The sequence below is a fragment of the Pteropus medius genome, unplaced genomic scaffold, assembly GCF_902729225.1.
Source record: "Pteropus medius unplaced genomic scaffold, Ma_sr-lr_union100, whole genome shotgun sequence".
NCBI lineage: Eukaryota > Metazoa > Chordata > Mammalia > Chiroptera > Pteropodidae > Pteropus > Pteropus medius.
The window spans coordinates 6,669,043-6,696,734 of NW_024352786.1; the positions used below are offsets into that span (position 1 = coordinate 6,669,043).

Consider the following 27,692-nt stretch of genomic DNA (forward strand, 5'->3'; position numbering starts at 1 on the left):
GCTTTTGAGAACTTCCACATTTGTCAAAAGAAAAAATAGTGAGAATACCAAAAAGAAGATACCTTCAAGAATACTGTTTTAACTGAAAAACTGAAAAATAAGGATTACTCATGCTAGGGTTTAGAACATTAGCACTTCCAATTGTGGTCGGTCCTGGCTTTCATGCTTGAATCTAGTTTTATGAGCTAGAGCAGTTCTCTCTTTATTTAGATGGAGTCCAATTTATTTCAGCTCAAGATTCTGTCTTTTAAAATCTCATTCTGAACTTCTCAGAAAACCCAAAGGTCATGTTTACAGAATAGACACACAGCAGGATTAAGTAAATGTGGAGCTGCTTGAGCAGTAGGTCTTCTTTATTCTACCAGAGATGCTGTTAATCTTCAGATAATTATTTTTTCAATATAAAATATACATCCTGGATTAGGAAGACAAACTCCCCACCTGACACACTCAAACAATTTTGTAAGAGCTAATTTTAGATTGTTCCTAGTTTTTTCATTTCATCCTCAGGGACATCTAAAATTTTAAGAATTCTCCAGTGCCTCTTAAGACCCTCAGGTAAGCAAACACTCCTCTACCACACAAACCAACAAACCTAGGGGGTTTTGTGAAAAAGATGAGAGCAATGGTATTTTTTATATTTCCTTATTGAAGCTGGTAGATGAGGAGTCTTATGAAAAATTGATACTGTAAGATGATGGGATATAGAGGAGAAGGCAAAAAAACTACGATGACAACAGGACAAAAGGAGTAAGTTGCACTATCATCGCGGTATCTGACACACTGTAATTTCATTGATGGCTATAACCACACTGTTCTTAGCCCTTATGTATCATAGCGTGGTCTTTCTGTATGCCAAGTTGTATCACCAGGCTTTTGTTTTAACTGCAATATTTCTTATTTATGGATCTCTTTGTAGTTCATAAAACATTTTCACATTATTATTACTTTACTTGCTTCTTACCATAACCCAGTGAGATAGGTAAGAAAGGAATTTTCCACATGTTATCAATCAGGAAAAAGAATCACAGATTATGGTCATATACTCCTAAGTAGTTTTGAGGCCAGAACTACTAGTATAATATACTTTTCTTTCTACCAGACTTTGAGTCAACACACGCACACACACACACACATTATTTAAAAGAAAAAATAAACTTTCTAAGGAGAATTTTCTCCTCATGAAAAGTATTATATTTCCAGTATCCCATTCTCTTTTTGAGATTGGTTAATATATACAGGTGCTATTTAACTTAACAAACATAAATAGTGGTTTTTTAAAATGATAGCTTTTTAAATCATAGAAATCTTTCACTTCAAGCAAATATAGAAAAAAAATTCAGTTTTCTGGGAAGAAGAATTAGGGGATTACATTGCTTTACAAAAAGACTCTAAATAGGATTGTTTTAAATAGCAAAATTCTCCAGCACATCTAAGATATGTTGATTTATGAAAATCTGATTCATACAGAACTTTACAAGAATACATCTGTTATAGAAATCCATGCTCACCTGTAATTTACTCTAGAGGGAACAATTGAGTGATAATAATAATAACATACTCATATAGTTCTTCGTTATATATTTTAAAGTGCTTTCCCCTAATTTATTGCATTTGTCTTTGGCAACCTTGTAAGGGAGGCAGAGACAATATTATTATCCCTTCTTTACAGATGAGAAATTGAGAGGTTAAGTGACTTGCCCAAGGTCAGACAGACTATTCATTCATTTACTGCTATTTGAGTGATGTAGTTTTAACGGGGTAGTCAAGGAAGTAAGGTTCTTCCTCCTGATTTTTTTTTAACCATCTGTGAAGGCTATTAAAACAGAGGTAGATGATCTCACAAATATAATGTTGAACAAAAGAAGCCAGACACAAAAGTGTACATAGTGTAGAATTCTATTAATGTAAAATTCAAATGCAGGCAAAATTAATCTGTGGTGGCAGAAGTCAGAAGAGTAGTAAACTTTAGGAAGAGGGGGTGGTGACTGGAGGGTAAAGGGGTTTCTGGGGTATGGTATTCTATTTCTTGACCTGGTTGGTTACATAGTTATGTTCACTGTGAAAATTCACTGAGATGTAGACTTATGATTTGTCTATTTTTCTTTATTATAGAAGTTTTCTTTTAAAAATGGATTTTACATCTTTAAAAACGGTACATTAGATCATTATATTACACATATCCTTTGAACATTTGTGATTTCAGTTAAGTTTCTTAGCTGCTTTTTTTTAGCATTTTATTTTATTTTATTATTAGTTTCAAGTATACAGTACATTGGTCAGACATTTATATAGTTTATAAAATAATCCTCTTGGTTACTCTATCTTCCCTCTGGTTCTACACATCTTAGCTGCTTTTTTAAAATGAGAATATGAACTAAATTTGAAGAGTTTAAAGACAGAAGTTTATAGAAAAAATGCCCGGGATCATCTTCACCTCAAAAGCTGCTATAAGAAATGGGAAACTGGATCACACTAAGATAATAACAATTCATTTAAGACTAGATGAAACATTATATTTAATGATATTAAGCTAGGAATTGTAGGGAAATGGGATTAAGTTGTTATTCACATCATGTATTCTAGAAAGAATATATGAATTTAAGGAAGATAAGATCGTGGTTTAAAAAACATCCATTGTCATTTTAGAGTATTGTATATTAGGATGCTGCAGTGGGCATCAGGGTAGAAAGCCAATGGTAATAATAAAAATCCGATAGAATGTGCATACGTGGGAACAAACAAGGGCTCCTAAGAGTCCCAAATAGCCTTCAATATAAGAATGTCTGGGAGGAATATGTTTTGACCATTTTCCAGTATTGAAATCACAGGTGCATTCGACTGCCTAAAGCAATTTCAAAATTTATATTGTCGTTTTCCAAGAAAACTTCACTTTCAGTGACCCTATAACCCTGACAGCTAATGCTCTTGTATGCAAATTTACCACTAATGACTAATGTTTTGTTTAATTTTTACATATGATCTTTTGTTTTTGCTTCATTTTATGCTATTTAAAAAGAATTCGGTATGGTAACCCTCCACCCCAAATTATCTGTATCAAATACCTATCTTGATATTATAGATCAGAAACAGAGAATTTCCAGGCGGGGGGTCAGTTTTGGTCCCAGGGCATTTTCGTTTCACCAACTATGACTACAGCTCAGTGAGTATATCCCCCAGAGGGCTGTTGAAGGAATCCGGTGCTCAGAGAAGACTTTGACCTTTAACCCATTCACACATTTGTTTTAATTCTTGACCAACTCTGTGTTCCTGTGCATCAGTTTCACTAGGATTTAGCTAACTGTTTTTTTAAAAATAAGTTTTATAACCTGAACACCTGCATGCTGCATGTCACATATTACAAAGAATGGACATGATCAAGCTTATTGTGATCACTGCATCCAGGACAAGTATGAGACATAGCTGTCCTGTGGAATTCAGGTTATTAGAGTGTCACCCTGTGTTTCCCAATATTGTTGATGTCATGAAATATATCAGAAAGGCAGCTCCAGTGACAGGGAAGAGAGAGACAAAGAGAGTCAGGTTGAAGGGCTTCTATTCTTCATGGCTCAGCAAGCTGCCCCAACTTCTCTCACTAGCAAAATATAAACAGTCATGAGGGATGGAGACCTGCGTGTCTACGGGCCAGTCCACATGCAATCATTTCATGATCTTTTTTAATGACAGAGATCAAGAAGGCACAACTGTTTCTCTCTGAGTGGAGCCCTTCGACGAAAGAAAAACTCCTTGAATCACTGTGGAGGGTTTACTATACTAATTTACAATTAGTCACATCTGATCCCTTAGAAACTCATTTTATTTAAGCTAATAGGCATGTCACTGAATTTAACTGCCCTTACAGCAGAGCAGCTAAAAGAAAATTCTCTCCTTTGACCCTCCTGAGCCTCTCCCTGTCACTCCTCCTACCTAGAATCTCCCTCTCTTTTTCTCCTGTGTTGGTTCTGTAGATGTGTTGTCTTGTGGCCTTTACCTTATAATAAGCCATACTACTTTTTAACTTTTACTAATTTTCACTCTCTTATAAGTCATATGACAGATACATTCGTTATACATAATCTTGACCAGAGTTTTGAATAACTAGGACTTCCATTATTTTTTATAGAAATTTTGTGGAAATTTATAGAATTTAATGAAAAAGATAAATTGAGATACTTGCCATGAAGCCTTGTTCTCCTGGTTTCCCTGGTTCACCCTTAAAAAAGAACAGTGATAATTTTATTAATGCTATCAACATTAAAAAACCATTCCAATCATTTTTTTTTTTCTTTTTCACAATACTCACTGAGGTATATCAATGCCAAATATACTTTTCAGGCTAGTAGAGGAATGCAAACACAATGCAATGAAAAGAAAGCCAATATTCTTTCTTCGAATGCATTTTATAAACATTTTAGAATTTAATAAAATGAGTCTAGGTTATAGCAGAGATTTAAGATTATGCCAGAATGTATTCTAAATAAAATTGGTAAGAGTGATTATATTGTAAGTCAATAAATGGTCCTAGAAAAACATTTAATTGCAATTACAGTAATATCTCATTTATTATATCCTATTTATAATGACACAAGATGATGACATGGTCCTCTTTATGAGAACTCAAAAATTCCATATACAGGAGAATGAGACAATTGCTCTTAGTGCAGGAATGAAATTAAAAAAGGAGCATAGATTGATTTTGAATTTTGGTTATCCTGGATTAATAATGGCTGAAGTAACATACTTTAATAAAATTGATAGCATATATTAAAATAAGATTTTCTGCCATGCCATATCACTGCCATAACTTTTTAATACTAAGATTTATATAGAATTCCTTATCATGTTTTGTTATACTATTATAATGACAGTCGTTGGCTACAGGTATTTTTTGGAAAAACCGTGCTTGTAATGCCAAGATGTTGTCAGACTTCAAAAATAAGTACTTCTCAGTTTATTTTAATAAAATCTTTCCCTGTGGTTATAGTAGTATATAAAAATCAACTCTGATTGATTTTTATATTTGTGGAATTAAAAAAATACTCATACCCTTATGTAAAAAGTTCTATTTCTTCCTTAGATGAATAAACTACATTCGTTTAAAGTATGACATAATATTTGGGTGGTTTATAATTTGTCATACTTCAATTTTATCTTGTTTCTTAAAAGTAATTTATACCTTGAATTTTCTGTCGAGTATACAATACCCAATGATCTGACTAATTCTGTACCATCAAAATAGTTTTAACTACTCTTCTTATTTGAAGAGACACCCATTGTATCTTTGTTGGCAACAAGCAATCAATCAGGGAGCTTTAAATATCCCTAAAGCTGTGGTTTCTATCTTTTGAGACATCATCCCAAGAGAATAGACATTAGAAGACAGTTTTAAGATAAAACCACTATCTCTGATGGTTCAGTGAAAACAGTCCTAACAACCAGTAAATCATATGTTGCAAGTTAATTTCTCATTTCATACAACAACTAACAGCAGCTTTCAGAAAGAGAAATAGTGCTTATAGAAGGTTGTCTCAGAAAAGTTTTAAAGTACGCTATAGTTTTACAGAGAATCATTCTTTAAAAAAAATACACAATATATGAATATAAAAATAAACTATACCAAAACATTAATGACTGTGGCTGAATTTTTTTCTTTTTGGTTATTTTTATTTTCAAAATTTTCTACTTTATGGATATTCTCATTATTACTTTTGGACTATAAAAACACTAATGAAAATAAGTTAAAGCAATACATTAAATAATTTAATTCATCAATAAACCTGAATTTCGAATCCTAATTTCAAAATATGTGTACAATATTTTTACTTTTTCGATGTATTTCTTTAAATTTCTGGGTTGCCTCTATCAAACTAAACCATTTATCTAGTGTCCTGTACTGCTATATTATTGACACTTGACCAGTCTTAGTAACTGAGTACTTAGTAACTTTGTATTTAAATCTAAGTATTAAGATTGCTTTTATTTTTTTGTGAAATATATTGGGGTAATGGAATTCACTTTAAAATCATTTCTATTGATAAGCTTCACACACAAAGGACAAATAATATTTAAACCCCACCCATGATGTTTTAAACTTTTATTATTTTATTAGCAATTCTTTTTGGTCAAGTTATTTACAAAGGATTAAATATTAGATTTAACTTCTTTACTTTCCATAAATCATGTGGGACTTTACTGTCTCTGCTATTGATCCTTTTGAAAATGTTCTGAATCTCCCAACTAGTTTTCAATCTAGTTTCCCACCTAAACCAAAGGCACTGATGTACTCTATGGGAGACAGGTCACAAGTGGCATCAGGCTCTCCAATCACAGACTTCTGGAGGCTTACCTGAAAACCAGCTTATTTGCTATCTCCAGGTTTCTCTGTGGTTTGCGTGGGTTCCCATAGATTGAGTGGTAAAGCAGAATCCTGCTGGCAGTGCCCTCTCTGGTTGGGGACTTTCTTAGCATCCCACTTTCCTCAACCCACTCCACTCACTTGACCCCCTAAGTCTACGGCCGCCCCCAACCCCACTCCATCCCAATTATCAGCCCTTAAAACAAAACAAAACAAAACCTGTGAGAACAACCAATCCAAAAAGCAACTCACGGGCACTCCTGGCATTCCACGGGGGCCATCTTTCCCTGTGTCCCCAGGAGGCCCTCTTGGGCCTGGAGGGCCTGGGGGGCCTGGAGGTCCAGCCTGTCCTTGGTCACCCTACAGTGGAGAAGGGGACAGACCAACCATGACCAGAAATGATAAAGACCCAAGTCTTATTTTCAACACTTAAAATTTGTATTATCTAATCCACGTTTACACTATGAAAGAACCAGAGCAACCAGAAACATGAAGCCTGTAGGCAATTTGCCTGCCAGCAGGGATCAAATAAATATTCATGCTGGGCGAGCAGAGTAGAGCTATTAAAATCAAAGCAGCTCAGGAAACAGCACTCTCAGCTCTTGGAAATCGTGTGTCTATTATCACTTTTTCAGAGCTAGGATAAAATTTTTGCATAACTTTATTCACAACAATGCTGCATCAGTTATATCTACCTTGTTTAATAAAATGGCTGCATTTGAAGCTGGACAAATGTGTTTACTTTTTCATAACCTATAAAATTAAGCATACAGCATAGTCATGCTGTATAATAATTTATACATTACCAAAGCTAGAGACCCTAGAAACTGGGTCTATAACTAGATATAACTTAAGTTGTCTCTCTCTCTCTCTTTTTTTTTTTTTAATTAAAAGAACCTATGTAGGCTCTTCATGCCTTTTTATTTTGGTAATTTCATATATATTTCAAACAAATGCAGTTCACCAAACATAATTTTATTTTAAAATATTTCCAAATAAATACCCTCCCATCCTTACCCTCACCCCACCCCCACACACGAGAGATAAATGGCAAAGCAACAGTACACAGAGTAATAACTGAATGCAAAGAAGAAATCAGACTTGAGCAAGAATAAGCACTACCTTAATCAGGCGGCGTTTAATGAGCTGCTGATCAGCAGAGAGAAACCCATGATTGATTTTAGGAAACACCATCTGATCAGTCAGGTGAGGTCAAAGGTTGAAGTTCAGAGATGAGAGAGTTGAAGAATAGACATCAGAAGGCCCCAAGAAAGAAATAAAGATATACACATTAGCCTTATAATGACTATTAAATAAAATAGAACTGGCACTTGTGTCTGACATCAGACCTTTTGTTTCTTCTTGAAAGAAATATAACCCTGAAACAAGATGGTAAGACCAGATTTTTAGTAAAAATGAATTTTTTTTTTTTTTGCATCCCATCATTTTGCTGTGGGTGTTGGGCCTTTACTGTAGTATATTAAAGAACCAGGTAAGCTCAAGCCACCTGCATTCTGCACTTTGAGCAGAAAGTCCACAGACAAAGTGCCAGTTCAATTTCCATCAGACTTGTCAACCAGCATAATGTGGCATGAACGTGGCTGTCATTTTATTGATGCCAAAGTCCAAAGTAATCAGGATTATTTAATTGACTGAAAAATATCACAGAGCTTTGCAATGCATGCAAATTAAACCACTGAGGTGTGGCACAGTCCTAGAGAGTCGTGCCTGCCTCTCTTCACTGTCCCTGCTCAACTTCAATATCTTCCTCTCTTATACGCTCAAGATTTTCCTTCTTAATATATATTTGACCTCACTGATGTAGGTGAGGTCCCAAGGACCCAGCAACCTGATGTGTATGATTAAAGGGAGCAATGACACTTGGCAAGTCAACCTAGCTGTTCTTGCTCGCTTATGCTGGTTGCAGGCTCTGACGGAGTGGGCATGGATGCCAACCACAAACCTTGACGGTGAGGATCTGATTACTGTGCAGAGCAGCAACTGTGGGGAAGCCTGGCAGACCCTATGGACATGGCACAGCACCAAAACATGACACAAACGTCACACAGACATTTCACCGGTGGACAAACAAAACAAGTACGTACCTAACACCACCCTGACCCAGCTCTAAGTCTTGCCTTGCTTGACATACCATAAATAAAATCAAGACTCCCAAATGAACCATTCCTTAAAGGCAATGGCCCAATTGAGAACTCCTTGTACCTGCTTCTTGCGGCACGTACAATTAGATCTTTAGATCTGTGTATACACTTTTAACATGTCTGGAATCTTACATATAAAATGTTAGTACGAAATGGAGATAACTACAGACACTGTTATATAAACAACACCGCAATTTCCCCTTATTGATATTGTGTTTACTCTACAATCAGGACATAAAATATTTGTATTAATTCTTTTTTGGACTACCATGAACAGAATTTTGCAGTCAGATCAAAATATTATTTCTCAGAATAAATGCAGTATGCCTCACAAAACAGAGTCTTACCACCCACATATCAAAATTTCTCTCTCCAATTATATGATGATTCTCAGATCTTTCCTGTTTCAGGAATTCCTGCAGAGGTGGTAGATGGAAATCTGTCTCTTATAACATGTGTATTTCATGTCAGAGGAAGTTATGGTCACACTCTGTAGTAATTACTTCTGTCACATAACTTTTCCAAAAGAACTTGACAGTTCACACAACCCCTTGAAGCAAAAAGGTGGTTTTGTATTCCTGAACCAAGGAGAATGGGGGAGAGAAATTTTGGAGTCCTGTGCTTCACTAACTGTACTAACTCATCCTCACAGGCATTATGAATTGGGTAGGTCTGAGAGAGAAATTTTGCCTTTGTTCTATTTCTTTTCCAACAACGCGTCATATTGGAGCCTTTATTATCCCCCTTTTTTTTTTCCACACAGAGCACGTTTACCACACAAATAAAACAAACACCAACCACGGCAATAAATGGCCTCAAGGGTCTTCAGGCTGCCTTTCTACCTTCTTTCCTCTTCATTGTCCCCTCTTCCTGCCCAAATCTATTTTGAGAATATTTTTAGGAAAGGCCAGAAAATTTTTAGTTTTTTAATTTTACTAGTTTTGGTATATTTTCTCCCATATTTTCCCCCTTATTATGAATTTTTTTTTTCATTTTAAGGAATTATGTTTTTAGTATGAGACAGCTCTTCAGCACTAATGCCTTTGATTCTCATTCTTTAGAGCTGGGCCTTCTCAGGAAGTGAAGCAGAGGAAATCGTATCCCTTTAGCCAAATCCTTTCTGATAAGGCTATTAAATGGCTGGGTAGTTTCAAGGTGACCTGTATCCTCTTTTTCTTCTCCCTAAGTAAAAGTCTTTTAAGCATAGACTCTACACAAATTCAGAAATGCTACAAGTTGGAAAACAGATGTGTACAATTTGCTTTTGTTTTACTATGGAATATGAGTTTAAAATGTTATTAGATGGTAATGTGCCAGCATCTTTCCATCTGTGACTCATTAGCCCTATATTACACAGTCAGAATTTTATATATAAACCTCATATTTATGTAACAAAGAACAAAAACAGATACAAACAAGAAGTCTATGAGGGATCAGAATCTTGATTAGTGGCGATAAATCATAATGTCACTTTAAACAGGATTATCTAACAAAAATAATTCAAAATTAAAAAAAAATTTAACAGCACACATGGTAGGCCTTACAAATGTTTTGAAATTTGAATATATAAATAAGTCACTTCTTGTACTCATATCTGAGCATGACCAGTTTACAGTTTGATCATATTTTCTAAATGTTCAAAAGAAAGTATTGTTTTAGAATACTTTAGTTTGGTTTCCAGTGTTAACCAGATCTAAAGAGAAGGTGGATAGGTATTTCTCACCTCAGACGGATCCTTTTCCTCAAATAGAAATTCTCTGAGGAAGGTGATTTTATGTTCCTCAATCATCTTAACTGTGAACATGCTACCACTTAGGCGCTTAGAGTTACATTATAAAGACTTCATTACTGATCTAGGCAAAAGGGCTTCAGGAGTTTACATGTAGCAAAGTAGAAAGGAGACATGGAGAGGAATTCTCTTAAATTGCAACAAAAATCTTATGGCCTGGGCTTTAATGTCCTAGGACCCCGCGCTTTTCAAATTAGGGTAATACTTGAAGGGTACATGCTAGGGTCTTGGGAGTGTCTAAAGGCAATGGTAAACATGGTATACTTTCCTTAAGAGTCAATTTTAATTAATGGTAAATAATTTTAAACATTTTTATATAAAGCAAATATTGACAAAATTTGGAGAAGAATGTAAAATTCGCACACTTTTCAAAATTTTACTCTTTGATGGTGGTAAAGGACCTCTTCTCATCGGGGGTGACTTCCAGATCACACGTAGACACAGAGCTGAGTGTCTGCTTCCTGCAGGTGGCCTCTGGAGAGTAAGGCTGAAAAGCACTGGCGCTGAATGCTTATCTGTAGGTCATGGCTTCATGTGGCCATGACTACTAGGCTCCCCTAGCTGTTCACACAGAAAGAGCACTTTTTCATTAACTGTGCCATTTTCCCACAGTGTCATTAGTCATAGTTCTTTCTAAATAAATGGAATTCACATATTTTACTTGGTGTTACATCTCGGAAAATTTGCCTGGTACACAGATGGTTTGAGTGGGTGTGGAAAAAAAGTGTGTCTCCAGAAAAACATGGAGAAGGAGTCCAGGAATAAGCTGAAATACTAAAATAATTTGTACACTTTTTACCCCCAAATATTTTGAATTCTTAAATCGGATATACAAGAGCATAAAACTACTCTACATGACACATTTTCCTCCTGAGAGTCTAAAGACCTAGACTCCTTCATGAATCTTCCTGATGTGCAGTGAAGTAGGTAACGATCTGAGAACCAGTGTTTTCACACCATTACAGAGGGAGTTCTATCTTCCTTTAGTACCTTCTAGAAGGAAAGATGAAGCCTACCTCAAAGGGATGATGAACAAATAAATAATTCATAAGAAATACTTCCAACTACTTAGAAGACATAAATTCAAGATGCTATGGTCATTTTTATTGTGTGCTCAGTAATGATGAGTGTTATATGATTACACTATAGTGAGAAAATTTTGTGTTTTGTCAAAAGTTTTCAGTGAGGCAATAAGAGAGCCAGAAATTCAATCCAGGATTTCTAATTTCAGACTTTGTCATCATGCAACTTATGTGTTTATAATGTCTTTCTAGTTTATTTGTAGTTTAAATATTAGAAAGCTTAAAAATTGACTAACATTCCACAATATTTAAGAAGTATTTATTGAGTGCCTTCTGTGCAGCAGTCGCTGTGTTAGGCCCTGGGGATCAAATGGTGAGCAGGACCCCAAGTTCACGCAGGGTTTAACATCTAGTGGGGAAATGAGAAAAAATAAGCAGGCAGTAATCATACGGAGTGATAACTGTTACGACGGAGAAGTAGAGAGACTACAAAGGAAATAACACGGGCACCCAACACTGGGTTTGAGGAGCCACGGAAGATCTTCCCAACAAGAGGATGGCAGCTGGCAGAGCAAGAAGAAAACCAAACACAGAGAGACTGTTTAGGAAAATGTTACAGTAGTCTAGGTGAGGGACTGTGTCCTAGAACTAGAGGAGGGACAAATCGATAGTTTCAAGTGATATTAAGGAGGTGTAATCTGCAGGACTTGTTGCTTGGCTGAGAACATAAGGGAGAAAGAGGAGCAGAGAACGGTTCTTGGTCTATTGCTTGAGGAACAAAGAAGATGGTAGAGGGAATACTAGAAGAGACTGGGTTTTCTGGGCAGGTAGGTGGTTACAGATGATGAATTCAGTTAGGGACTTGCCAAATTGGAGTTGTCTATGGACAGCCAAGGGGCAGGGGTTGGATATACACATAAAATAGTCAAGAGACAGGTGGGAATCATGAGTCACAAGGCTGTGTGAAGTCATGGAGAGAAGCTGTAGACAGAACATACCTGGAAAAAAACACTTGGAAAGACTTTAATTTAAGGGATGAGCAGAGGAAGACGCAACTACATAGAGGATTAATACAAAGCAGTTGTAGAAGCAGGAGGAATGCTAACTCTCTCCTGTATAAGCAAATGATTCAAAATGATAGACGCACATACTTGACCTCACTGTTTATTGCATCATTAATTGTGTTGTATAAATGTATATAAATGACCCAGAGTAAAAATAAGCTAACAATGGCCAATGTCAGTTAGTGTGCACTGATAAGTGCAGGAAGTATGTCTACCAGAGGTTATAGAGGTATGAAGAAAAAAACAAACTATTATTTTAATTATAAAGGTGGATAAGGGACCCCAACAGCAAATCATATCGGAAGAAAAAATGTGTTCTGCTGAGAAATGAGAATCCCTGAGTTTCTCGATAATGTAAACAGTATCATGATTCTGTTTGTCCAAAATACATCATGCATTACAACACAACCATTACAGAGGGTATGTATGCAGCATAAATAAGGATAAATATTCCTAGAAGTTGATAAAATGATTTCTAGCTAAGAGAGACCAGATGGTGAAATATTATAAATGAATGCAAAAATATTTAGGTAAAAGAATAACTTTAGTTTAACAGCAGGAACTGTTAGAAGGCTAAATAAGGAAAGAAAAGAAATTTAAGAGAAAGAAATTTGCTGTTAAATCATTCCATATTGCAGTAGATGGTATAATATGTCTGAATAGAAAAATTAACTATATAAAGCTCTAAATAGCTAAAGGAATCCTTTGAAAAACCATAATAGGAGCATTTGGGTCTGTGAAAAATTGAATTTATAACTGAAAAAGACTGCCTTATGGAAGTACTAATTATGGAAAGAACTGGGTTTCTATAATTGAATTATATAATATTAGCTCAAAAAGTTTTTTATTGATACTCTAAGTGCCATCCTATTTTATGCTATCATAAATGTTAACCCTAGTCACCCCAGAAATTAGCTTTTTATATGTAAATGATAAGCGTGAATTTACAAATGATTTAGAAGAAAAACAGAGCAATGTAATCCTTACATTAATAAATGTCATTAAATACTATGGCAACTAAAATGCTAAGTAAAGATAAACTGCAAAAGATCTGTGAATAAACAGAAAGATGGCAGATAAACTTCAACATTGGCAAGTGTAAAGTATAAGAAAAACTGCCTAAACTTCACCTACTGAGAAAGGCTCTAGTTATATATGATCTAATGAGGGATTCCAGGGGTTATTGCTGTGTTTCCTAAGGACACACAGCTAAGAAAGGCCAACAGAAGATGAAAAGAGGTCAGATTCCTGAAGAAGCATGGTCCTGAGGGAACCACAGTAGTGTAGATGCAGGATACAGGGAAGACAAATAAAACACTAAGAAGTCTGGAAGATCATGCCAAAATAAAATTGTATCAATTTTATTTATATAAACTTTGCTATCATTGGATCAGAGCTGTTCTCTCTGTTAGAACATCAAGAGAACAGTCCTGTCTGAGGGTTTCTTAGCGATAATAAACAATGAGGACAATGGTAATGATAGTAGTCAACATTCATATGATACATACTATGTGCCAGGTATTAGTCTAAGAGCTTTACAAACATTAACTCTTTTATTCCTGACAACAACCATCTGACAGATGAGGAACTGGAGGCATGAAGAGGTTAAGGGTTTTGCCCACATAACTGTAAGTAGGAAAACCGAGATTCACACCCTGAGTCTACCTTCTCAGCAATTATACTTTCCATAAATCCAGTCTCTGAATTTCATTCTCATTTACTCATTTATTCAAGAAGAATTTAATAGGATCTTGCCATAAACAAGGCAATACTTATCCCAGGCTTCATGGAGCTTGCAGATAACCAAGAAAGGCAGACATAAAACAAGCACTCACAAATGTGGTTGAGATCTCTTTTGATATATTTATCTGTGCTCTTTTTCTCTTAAATTTTTCTGCTTCCTTTGCTCCTCCATCAATGTCTTACTTGTCCATCTGTTATTGCCTTAGAAGAAGTATGAGGAGGCAGGGTGGAAACCAAAACTTGTCAATTAACATTTCTAGAAATTGAGAATATCTGAGAAGATACTTCACCCAACTGGAAGAGTAGAAGGAGATTCGTGATCCCCAAGGGCAGAGGGGAACTTAGCTCTGCTTCCCAGCAGCACTTCCAGAAATGGCTGTATGACATGTCTCGGTGCACAGGAACACAGGAAGACTTGCACGATTCCCCTGTCCGAAGGGTGGCACAGACATAGCAAAAAGTTCCTACGCCCCCAAAAGCAGCAATGACACACTCTATCTGAAGGTCTATGCAGGTCAGTCAAGCCTTCTGCCTTCTCAGCAGCAAACTGTGGACTGATGACTGAAGACCAAGTGACTCTCTATTCCCACCCCCAGATTTCTTGATACTTTAAGACCCCAGAAGTATGAACAGTTCTAAAGGAAGAGGAAAGCATGGAGATCCTGAAAAGACTGATGCTTGTTTTTTGTCAGCTCAGAAAAATGGAGGCTTAGATTCAGACACAAAGATAATAGAGTGTTTAGATAAAGATGTGATATATATACATATACATATATATATCTCATATATGTGTATATATGTGTGTGTATGTATATGCATATATATATTTACAATGGAATGGAATATTACTCAGCAATAAAAAGAATTAAATCTTTCCATTTGGGACAACCTGGATAGACCTAGAGGGTATTAAGTTAAGTGAAATAAGTCAGACAGAGAAAGACAAATATTATATGAATTTACCTCTATGTGAAATCTAAAACAAAATGAAACAAAACAAATGAACAAACAAAATAAAACAGAAACAAACTCAGAGAGAACAAACTGATGGTTGCCAGAGGGGAGAGGTGTACATAGATGAGTGATAAAGGTGAAGGGGAATAAGAGACACAAACTTCCAGTCATAAAATACATAAGTCATGGAGATATAATGTACAGCACAAGAGATATAGTCAAGAATATAAGAACTTTGTAAGGTGACAGATTGTTAACAGACTTATTGTGGTCACGACATCATAAGGTATATAAATGTAGAATCACTACGTTATATACCTGAAACTAATATAATACTGTATGTTAACTACACTTTAATTAAAATAAATAATAAGGGGGCAGGTTTAAGACAAAAATAGAGGGGAGATATGGTTGAATAGGAGCCAGGCCAGGGCTAAAAGGAAACAATGAGGATGCAACTGATTTTGCCACAGGGGAAGCTGACCTTGTACTGCCACATCTTCCTGAGAGAAGCCAGAAATCCAAGTTTCTTTTTAATGAATGCTTCAGGTTTTAAATGTTTGTTACTAATTCAAATTTCCTTTGAAACATTTTATAGTCCAAACAAAAATACATTTGCTAGGACGATATGGCTCTCAGATCATCAGTTAAAGATCTCTGATCTGCTGCTTTTGAATGTTGAACTCGTAACAAGACAAGTGTGGAAGGGCTTTGTTTCAGAAAGGAAATAATACATTCGCCGTTGAAGGAACTTTATTTTGTTCCTTTTGAAGAAAGGGTTACAAGTTCTCATTGCATCAATCATGTGTAATTCAAAACACTGGTTCTTAAATCATAAAAACTTCAAAATACGATTGTTATACAGGATCTCTAAAAGGAAGAACAGAATAATGTATAATTCCTCTCAGAAAAGGAAGGACTACATCCCATAGTGATGGATCTGTTTTGGGAGGCATGCCATGATTTGAGCTCCTAATGAAAGAGGCTGTTGTGTTCTACAGGTTACGGTTTCTTTGGGAATCTCAGAACAGATTTTCCTGACTTCTGTGAAATTAAATTGAAACTTTATAATGATATGGATATAAGAAATCATGATATAAACTTTCTAATTTTGGGTTGTAATTTCCTGGCTGTGGTTGATAATGATGTTATTTAATAAAATGCAGTACTACATTTTTAATAAAGTTGTTAACATACTATAACGTTTATTATATTTAATTTTTAAAAATGATATTTATTTGCACATATAATTTACTCGAAATAACTGTACTGATAATATTCAAATTCTTTATTACCTCAAATTTCTTTTTATATCTCCCAATTTCAAATATTTAGATGATAATAAGCCAGTCAAAAATGTGAAGCATAAAGATTAACTTGTTTTGGAAAGTTACCAAAAAAAGGGCTCAAAATAAGCCACAGCAGCAATTTCTGAGAGGGTCAATTCTCTCTTTATTTAAATGTACTTAATATTCCATTTATTAAAGGACCTTGCCACACATAACAGAAACTATATTTTTTTTTAGTATGAATACAAGAATTAATTCAAAATGTAACACGGTCTTTTAATTTAGTAAATATTAAATGAAATGTTTGCTTTACTTACCAGTAAAGAAAAAAGTAAATAACTGTTTTCTGCATTTGAACACATAAAATGATGTATATGTATATGCATACACATATGCATATGTATAAGTAAGACCAAGGAAAAAAATATTTCTCTGATATCTTAAAAGTTTGATCTAAAAGCAATAGCCCAGTTTCCAAAATACAAACATATTTCAAAGGTCTCATTTTTTTCCTCAGTGCGTTTTCAATATCATCACCCATAAAGAATAAAGTTTACATTTTAAAAACCAGGTAGCATCTGGTATTCTCAGATAAGTACCAAATTTTACCACCTCATCAGCTACAACTTTTATGATTCCCATATATGGCTACAAAATTATAAGATGTATTCTTATCATATCATTATTGAAATTGAATTTCTTATTTACACATAAGGCACTGTCAACCTTTCTCCTTGAGTGATATGGGATACTAGCAATTATGGAACACAAAAGTGAGGAAAAATAAGTGATCATTTTCCAGCACTGGATGAAGCTTGATGACGTTACATACAGTTAAAATGAAGCTTCATAAACATGAATAGTATAATTGTCCATGTTTCTTGTGTTGTAAAATATTTGGGGAAAATCATTAAATGTGGGGAAAATTGCATGCAACAAATGTGACTAAGAAAAAAATTATTTTCAAAGGAACTGCCAGAGTCAAATTTTGTACAAGGCATCATTATCCAATTTGTGAATTGTTAGGCCATTAATTTCCCTTTCGCTCTCCTATTCTTGGTAGGACTTCCTTGTTATGACTATCACAATTAGAATTAAGGAAGAAAAGGAAAAAGGAAGTGAAAATCAAACTAAGGATTAATATGGCATGGGACATTAAGATCTGTGTCAGGAGCACTAAAGACCCATTGGGTTTGGGGGAAAATACTAAGGACAAAATGAGCATTTTCTGTTAGAATCAGAAAAAGAATAGAACAGGTCTTTTTCCCCCCTTTAGTCAACTGAGAGTAAAATGTTAATTGATAGAAGAAATCAATAGCAGCCAGTTTCTATTTAGCTTCTAATTCTGTCAAGCAGAAAAAGATAAATATTTGGATTAAAAAATGGCACAAATGTTGATAGTATTAAATGTCAAGAAAAGTAAAGAAACTATAAGTAGAAACTTTGGGAATCTAAATAAGTCATTTCTTAGCCTTAAGAAATGACTTGCAAAATACTGAATATGTGCAAAAGAAAAATCAAACCATTCAGATCATTTCTCAGGAGCTGTAAAAAGGAATAATAGAAGAAAAAACAAGGAAGATACGTCCTGCAAAATACAGACATATTGGTAAAATTTCATTAAGTCTAAACGAGAATAGATTATTAAAAGGATTATTGGTTAAAATTTGAAAAAAAGTGCAGTTTAAAAATACGATCTTTATTTCCTTTTTAAAAATGATTATTGTGGATGGATGTATATATATAACTGAATTACAACAAGAAGTATGTCAAGGTTTCTTATATTATCCTTGGATATTAAATTGAGAAACCTGAACTGAAAAACCAATGAAAATAGTGTATTTATAACTGGTTGAACAATTTACCCTAGGCAATATTGCTTAACTGCTCACATAGTTTATGTTCTCAGTCTTGCTCCATTCACCATCTGTATCAGTGGGTTACAAACTTTGGGTCTGGGAATGATTTCTCTCCCTCTCTCGATAGATGATAGATAGATAGATAGATAGATAGATAGATAGATAGATAGATAGATAGATGATAGATAGATAGAAATGACAGATAAACAGACAGACAGACAGATCTGCTTCTATATCTCTATCTCAGATATCCAGAAAATGGGACAGAAAGAGAGATGTCATATTTGTTGGATGGCAGAATCAGACTCCAGAAATGATCCCAACAGGATCTATCATACTGGGAATAAAAGTAAGAAACTTTTTTTTGGACCTATAAGCAAGCTATATAAAAACACAATTGGAGAGCTAAGGGTTAGTAACAGTGAAAAAAAATACTTTAGAATTTAAGTTGATAATAAACATATATCAATATATGGTATGACTGCCAATGTCATTTAAAGATCATCTAATTCCAGGCTATATTAATATAAACAGAAACATAAGCAAGTAGGTGATATTCCACTTGGGCCAGGCTGTACTTGAATTAATGTATTTAATTTCTGGGCATCTCCCTTTAAGGAGGACATAGACCAACAGGAATGTACGCACAGAATAACCAGGAGAGTAAGAAGACATAAAACTGTCACCTGAGGAATGGATGAAGAAGCTGGAGTTGGAGCAGGAGAAAACGAGATGGGATATGAGAAAGATTTTAAATAAACTCAGAACTGCATCACCACCACCACCACAGGGTATATTCAGGGTATATTAGGCCTGGCCAGTATGAACTGAAGGATATAGTGAATGAAGGTTTGGACTAGAAGGGTTCTGGGGTTCTTTCTAACCTTGAGCTTCATTCAGTGTTTCCATAAAATCACTTAAGAGTTGTCATGTGGAAGAGAAATTAGTTCAGAAGGCAGGACTAAAACTAAATGTATAGAAAATAGAAAACAGTGGACATTGATTCAAAAGAAGGAACAATAAATATTTATTGAATGAATTATTAAAATACTTTGTAATATTTAGAACTGTCTATAATGAGAATAGCCTGCTGCGTAAGAGGATGACCTCCTTGCCACTAGAGATGTTTGAATAGAAATCACAAACCATGAGCTTAGGCTACCCTATATAACTGTTTAGGCTATTGGCTGGCTGTGAAAATGATTCTTTTTTTTTTTTTCGCAGTTCTAAATGAAAATTTGAATTTCACAGCAAAAAGTGAATTTATCTTGCCCATATTATCTTCCCTTTCACCACCCTTTTAAAATAGGACAATCAAGATTTATTTAGAAACTCTTTCTGGCATTGCCAAAAGGATTTATAATTCTAATAAAAAGGCAATTTTTAGTTTCTATATTATTACACAGTTAAAAACACTGTAAGAAAAAAAGTGTTTTGAATACATACAACTCTTTTCCATAAAAGAAAATATATACTACCTTGTAGAATCCTTTTTATGCTATCTTTATTTAATCCTTTGGACCACACCCTCGACTTCTGTATTTGTTGTATTTGTTGCACTCATACAAACCGGGTTTCAAAATATTTTTATACCATGGAGGACAAAGGTTCAAATAATACTGATCCAAATTAGTTCTTTTCTTAAAATTTGTCAACATAGCTATAAAGGAATTTAAACAATTCATGAACTGTTTTTTTATTGGTGCCCCTTCAGGGCAATTTTGTTGGAAATATAGGGGAGATGTTTCCATTAATACAACTATACCACCAGAACAACAACAATAAAAACCCAGAAAAAAATACAGTGCCTAAAAACATGAATGTTCATAGTGGTACACTGACACGTAGTATAAAAAAAAGTATTTAGGTCCAATAAAAAATGTGTAACTAAATTTATACTATGATTCTAAGTATCTATGAACTTTAACTAAAACCTGTATAGATGTCTAAGCTCTATCATCGTAAGTAATAAACCAAGATAAACACTTTTTAAAAAATATTCTAGAGGAAATCTGAAATTTAGGGATGCATTTTCCTCCAAGCAATGTTATTGTTTCTAACTTTATACATACATAACTAAAGGACTAAAATTTATCTTTTTAATATTATTTTCATGTTGTTTAATAACTATTGTATTCTATATAGAACTGGGAGAATTTTTTTTTTAATTCTGTTATTCTACAATTCCTATTTCAATAAAATTCTTAAAAGATAGCACAAATTGTATTGGGATTTTGATATAAAACTACCAAGTTTGAACTAGTATTAATTTTAACCTTTGAACAGACTTTGCATACCAATAAAAAAAATAGCACCACAGGTTGAGAATCATCAGTGTAAGAAAAATTCTAAGTAATTTAAAAACAAATTGTATGTAATTAAGTTAGAGGCAATTATGTAGCAAGCATTCTTCCTAGAAAATAATGTCATTGGTAGTTTTGTTACCTGTGTGTCTGCATATTTTGATGAAATTTATCATCATAATATCAGAAACAAAATCATCTTAATATCTAATTCAGGTACTGTAAACTCCAATGCTAACAGGGACAGTGCTGCACATATGTAAATAAATGAAGCTGGCTAGATGTCACTGTGTGTATCACAGCATGCATGTTCCATCTAAAGCAGAGACTCCATTCAGATTTAGATGAGTGAAATTATATATATATAAAAATATATACCCAGTGGTGCCAGACCTTCCAATTTTCCAAGGGAAATAAAAAATTAGATGTTATGTAAAATTGCCCAATATTAAAATGTTAGCAACTAATTTGAGAAAGCCAAATAACACTTATCTACTATCAGAATCTGGCCCACAGGCTACCAGTTTGTAGCCTCTACTCTGCCTCATGAGAATTATGAATCCAAAACATAAAGAGAAGATTGCATAAAATGTGTACACATTTCAAAAATAAGAAAAAATGAAGACATTAAATTCCCTCCTCTTGCTACAACCAAGGGTGTTACTCTCCACCCCAAAAAGATATCCCATAGAAGTTGTGACAGTTTCTCAAACTACAACCCTGTTGGCACATGCCATTTCGTTTGACATATTCTAAAGACCTTAAGTTATTATAACAGTTACTATATAAAATTCTGGGTAGATAGCATGACTCAAACTTTGCATTCTTCTCTGACACATTTTATTACAACTATGTGGTTCCAAAGTGGAAGTAATACCACAGACCAGTGTAGAGTTACAGCATTAACATTCAACATTGTACTGGTGACATAGCAAGCTTTCTCCATTTCGATTTTGTTTGACTTTTCTGCCTAAAAGTGGAAAATGAAGGGCGAAGTTGTAAATCTCTACATTAATTTTATGAACAAATCCAGAATGTCCAATAGATCTCCAGATATTCTCTTTCCTGTAACTCCTCAAAATTCATTTCCTTTTACAAAATTATTGAATAACTGTGAATGACTACTAAACAAAAGGTTGGAAGACTGAAAAATAATTTTGTACTGAGCAAAAAAGGCAAAAAATAGAATGGTTTTATAATGCTATAGTCTAGAACATCCTAACACTTAAAATTCTTTAGAAAATTTATTTTGTCAAAGTAGAAATATTATATATTTATCTATGCCAGAAAATAAAAGTGGTGTGTGTAGGGAATGAAGTTAATTTAAACATAGTAGTTATCTACTTGGCAGAGAAAGAATAACGTATTATTAAAAGGTTAAATATTTCCTATTATTGTTTTCATCATCAAAATGATAGTGACTGTCACATGGATTATAATTTTTTTAAATGACAGAGATATAATATCAAAGAAATGTAAAAAAATCAGTAAGTATTTGTCTCTTAAGAGTTATTGCAAAAAAATGCAGTCAGTGGACTCTACAGCAAAGCTGGAGCCAACGGCTGATGTGACAGTTAAGGACTGTTGCCATGATTGTTTCCATCTAACTTTGCAAAAAAAAGACACTGTGAATGATGTTCCTTGCAGGCTAAGCACACGAGAAGAAAAATTATACAAACAAACAAACAAATAAAACAAACAAGAAAAATTAAGCATTAAATTATTAAAAGTTAATTTACATTCTCTGTAAGCAATTCTGAAATGCCACACTAAATAAAAGTATGCTTTTTAAAAACAGTTAATGAAGCCATATCAATTTAATCCAAAAAAACTTCTCAAGTTGCTTTGAATATTCGCCTATCTTTTCTTATTAGGATTTAGAGTACAAACAAAAGTAGGTTCATATTTGTATGTGTTTAAATCTTGTGTATGTGAATAATAACCTATACTCTTGGAGAACTCTGTTTTATGAAGACAGTATAGACAACTGCAATTTTACATAAATATTCACACACATACATGTGTATTTAAAAATCTATAGAGAATAATTCCATTAATAAGAACTGATATTTGTACAAACACCTACATACAGAATGATATGTAGCATAATAATTTAAATGATTGGTTGTGAAAAAGGCAAGTGTTTGATAATTCTTAATATGAGAAACAACTTGTAAACCTTGAAAAGGACAAAATAGCACAGCACAGGCAATTTAGCAATAGACATGTTTTAGCAGATTCTTTGGTGTGTCTTGGGTTTGGACACAGTTCCCTCAGTCCCAACCTTCATTCCATACTTCGTACTGGAAGAATTTCCCTTCTCCAATCCCAAAAATCTCACACAGTGACGACCTCCTCTGAGTTTTAAAGGGATCAAGACTTGGGCGAGATATTTCAAGGTGGGGCTGAAATTTTAATAGTCTAGATAAATAGATTAACTCAGCTCCTAAAAATAAACCTGATGAAAGGCCCAAGGAATACAGATATTTTTTCAAACTATTGAATATTTTCTTAATTAAGATTTTGGTAGTGTCCTTTTAAACTTTTTCCTCACCTGTCAATAAACTTGGAATGTTCAGGCTGACATATTCTTTTGAAGAAATGTTGAATGAGGCAGCAACTACCACCTGCTGGTTCCCTTGAACTTCCTATGGTTATTGTTAGTTTCTGCTAGTTCACCTCACATCCCACAGGCTTCAAGCCGGAACAGCACTGACAATCAGCCATGCCAATTTTTCTCTCCTTCCACTTACTTATCATTATTTTCTTATCTTAATTCTTAATTTTAATGAATTCTTTCAGGCCTGTAGCTAACTAAAGTTCCTGTCCTGGAAAGAATATCTTATGTTGCTAGTTTTTTGATATTTTAAATGCTACATTGGAGAGTTTTGATGTCACCTTTTCCATCACTAAGGCTCCCTTATCAACAGATTCATGCTAGATTCACAAGTTAATAGCATGACAAAAATATCCAGAAGTTTTCTTGGCATGTGGAACTATGAAAAAAATAGTGTTACATTATTACTATTATTATTATTATTACTGCTACTATTATTTGTGTATGGGTTAAATCATTCATAAATTTATTTGTGCCATTAAAAAAACTAGTGGTCAATAAGAGTTTCTCTTAATATTAACATTTTTCAAACAAAATTTAACTGACTTCTAAGAAATGAGAATCAAAGCTTCCTGACTCCTTCCAAAGTTGCTATAGAATTGCATCTGAAGTAGGACCTTGCAACTAACATCTTTCCCCTATAAAGCCAGTCCTGTTTGCCACTTGTGATTTACAGGCTGTGTCTGCTATGAGGAGCTGCTGGACACATTAGTGTAGGTATGCTTATGAAAGGACGCTGCTGTCTGGCACTAAATGACTTTCCAGAGATCCATCTCATTCAGAACTACAGGAAATGTTCTCCCTAAACATGATCTGTCAATGCATAAGCCATTTTTCCTCCCATTCTGAAGGGGAGAATCAAAAATATATACTTGCATTCTAGTCCCTTCTGCAAATCCTAAATGCACCTTTAAAAATCTACTCTTTCATACTTTCTTGATTTCTACTTGGTTAATCCACTTCATTAACATTTTTGTTGCAACTATAATTCTGCATTTGAGAATGATAGAAAAGGAATGGTGGTAATTACATTGGATTGTGTTAGTGTAAATTGCTTATAAATGGTTGTATTTCCTATTTGCATTATTATTCATAGATATTACCAACTATTGTAGATGTTCAATTTTTGTCCATTTCACATACAGATTTTAATATATTTATCTAGAGGCCTATTTTCTCTTCCTTTTATAACACTGAAAACCATCCATCCCAAATCTATCTTTCCCTCCACATTTTATTACATGCTTCAGTTGCAGGCATAATGCAAATGATAACTCCACATTACATGGATTAATAAACACAAGATGTGTTTTAATCCAAGTGAAAATGACCTTGCTTAAATATGAGACAAAGAGAATAAAAACTGTATAGTTTTGTGTTTGAGAGGTCATTAATATATAATGTATTCTTTAAATTATTTAGAAAATATTTTACAGAAAGCAGCACTTGTAAAAATTCAAAAAAAGAAATATAAATGAATGATATTATTAAAATATATACATTTATTATCTTTCATCTAAAATTTTTCATTCTATTCATTTTCAAGAAAAACATGAAATGGTGCATATTAGCCTGTAAAGGTTGTATGGTATATGTCCAGATATATAAATCATGTAAAAAAAAAAAAAAAAGAATATGCAGTTAATATAAGCAATGAATACAAAAGTGTGGACAAATGTAATCTTTCTTTTACTTTATAAAATGGAGTGAATAATTATTTTATTACAAAGGTCACTGCATTAAAAACACTGAAAGAAAATCTAATGGCTATTTAAACTGGTTGGCATCATTCTCCAGAATTCCTTATCAGAAAATATGCTTAGGATTGGATTTTGGTTTTATTTTAATACATCTGCAGTCACTAACAGAATTCTCAGACAAGCGCTCAAATCTCAGGCTCTCCACTATTTTGTTGTTGCTGTTTTAATATATGGTTTTACAAAATGTTCACTTTTACTCCAAATCTTTTCTATAAAGTATACCCCTCTGGATTACTATATTTATAGGTTTACGTATATAATCTTTTACATTAGACAAAAACATACAAGATTTAAAGTTACGTAAAACAGATAGTCATTCTTCAACCTTTTCAAAAATCTCTTCTTTTTCTTACTTGATGAGCTCAGCGGTACAACCAATAACTGAGATATAATTTACAACACTGAATTCCAAAGGATATATTGTTTACACATCAACAACAGTTTGTAAAGATAATTATTTTTAATTGACCCACATTAGGACAAATTTACAAATGTTCCGGGGCTCAATTCAATATACCAGCTCTTAGTGGTTTGAAGTATGACAGAGAACACTCAAAAGAGAGCTCTGATTATAAAATATAACAAGAACGTTTGCAAATTTTAACAAGCTTGCTGTTTCCATGCCAACTTCTTCTGAATCTGGAAAGCATTAAAATAATTTTCTCACAATTTATTTATTTTCATTGTGTTATAGCAATTCCCTTTTTGCAGGCAATACATTCAGTACCAAATGAGCAGTGTATTCATTAGGGCTAAGAGAAAGGCAAGGGTTAAATAAATAAGAACATCAAATTAATATCCAAGCCTAACTGCTTTAGCAGAGCCAAAGAATCTGTTTAATCATTCAAGTCAACAAAGGTTAAGATAATAAAATAAACTTCTAAATGCTTTCCTTTTTGGAACTTAATCTGTCTTGCCGAAGATGTTTTTAAGATGCTATCAGTTTTGCGTAGTCCCAGCTGTTATGAAAATTTACTTGAATACACTGGAAAGAGAAAAGAATTTTATGAAAATAGTTAAGCAGAGCTCCTGGGTGGCTTATTGAAACTGTGAGAGCCCAGGACTCATTTAAAACCAGCTGTTGGCTGATGATGTTGAGACCAATAACCACTAAAACTTTCTTTATCAGGGTTCTGTGTTATTTGGCAAGGCGAAGGTAGCCAACTGATTACAAGATTAATATATAGTCAAAAGATAATTTCATAATGTTTGTTCATTTTATTGTCTAAGTTTGATTAATAAATTTGCCACAATTTCAGAACATAATACCCTAATTTTAAAAGACAGTATTAAACATTAAAATAGCTTTGCTTATTTTTAAGGCTATGTTTTTAAGTCACTAAGATATAGAAAAGAGATATGAACCATCAACATCAAAGCCTCGGGTACCACTGTGACTCCTGGGGCTGTGGTTCATGATGAGGGCAGAGGCTCTTATGAACTGGGTAAGCAAAACATCCTTTTTAATAATGAAGAGAGATAGTGGTAGTTGTAGTGGGTACAGACGGCAATGGGAAAGTCCTTAAAAGTCTTGAGTCTTTTATACTTGATGTTCAGGTCCTAATCAAGAAATATAATTCAATCTTTTGAAAAGAAAGACTCAACTAAAAGCAGAATAAAAAAAAATACCATGTAAAACTTGTAAACACAGCATTATGAAAAGCAGAAAATAGACTTCATTCATCTGGTTATCCTAAAGAAAAAAAAATCACTAATAGTAAATATACCAGGGTCTTGATTTATACAGTTTTCAAATTGGCAGTATTGAGCTGAGAAGCATAACTGTATCATAACAAGGTAACTGGGTACTCTGATGTCCCTTGGATGGGGGTCAGCATTGCCCTGCCTCCCTGTGTTCCATGTAGACAGATTCTAGGGTATCACTATGCAGCATTCATTCGTTTTTTCTGGAGGGTTGACAGTGCATGGATTATAAAGACCAAGACTCTCATGGTGCAAAGAAAAAAGATGCACCTATTTTCATTTGTGTTCCCCAGATTTTTCAGTCTGATTTACAGAGGCATGGAATCTTAAGTTGTGAAGGTCCTAGCAGCCATATAGAGGCAGCTTGGCATTGTGGAAAGAGAGAAGATCTTGAAATCTGGGTCTGAGTCCCAGCATTGTCTTTTGGTAGATATGTATGAAAGAATGTGGACGAGTCACTTAACTTGTTTGAGCTCAATCCTATCAGAAAAAAAGGAGGTCATATTAAATTGTGCTACTAACTCACAGAGTTACTTTCGAGGATAAATGAGAGAGAATGTATGGAAAATGTAACCCGTAAATTCCTAGGCTGAAACCCTGGCTGTGCTACTGAATGGGACAGTTACCTTGGAAAAAATATTTAAACTTTCTAAATCTTGGTTTCCTCATCTTTTAAGTGGAAATAATAAAAGTAAATATTTCATAGGACTATTGAAATAAGATGTCTTCATTAAGTGTCTGGCATGTTTTAAGAACTGAATAAATTATTTATCATAATTTTTTGTTTTTATCTGAGCCATAGATAGTTCTGTAATCCTTACTGTTTCACACTGAAGTTGATGACTATAATCACTACCTTACTGACAGGGAAGCAGCCTGATCCACTAGGAACAACACATACTAGATGCTGAGATGGCTAGGTCTGAATTCTACTTCTATCACTTAAAAATTACATGAACCTGGGCAAGTTACTTCACCACAGATTCCTCACGTGAAAAATGAGGTGAATAATCAGCTATGATCTGTTGAGGATTTAGTATAGATTTTTTATATGTTATTTTATTTAATTCT

At 34.0% G+C, this 27,692-nt stretch overlaps 1 protein-coding gene across 5 annotated transcripts in view; it reads right to left on the reverse strand.

Annotated features, from left to right (window-relative positions):
* Window positions 1-27,692, reverse strand: part of COL25A1 (collagen type XXV alpha 1 chain) — a 414,648-nt gene that overhangs the window by 109,547 nt on the left and 277,409 nt on the right. For 4 of the 5 annotated variants that reach the window (XM_039848694.1, XM_039848693.1, XM_039848690.1 and 1 more), the window contains exons 8-10: window positions 7,478-7,549; window positions 6,608-6,715; window positions 4,178-4,213 (exon numbers count right to left, since the gene is read on the reverse strand). In XM_039848694.1, the coding sequence (XP_039704628.1) occupies window positions 4,178-4,213; window positions 6,608-6,715; window positions 7,478-7,549 (216 nt within the window). Of the gene's footprint in view, window positions 1-4,177; window positions 4,214-6,607; window positions 6,716-7,477; window positions 7,550-8,318; window positions 8,379-27,692 lie in introns of all 5 variants that reach the window. The other variant, XM_039848692.1, reaches the window with a different exon arrangement.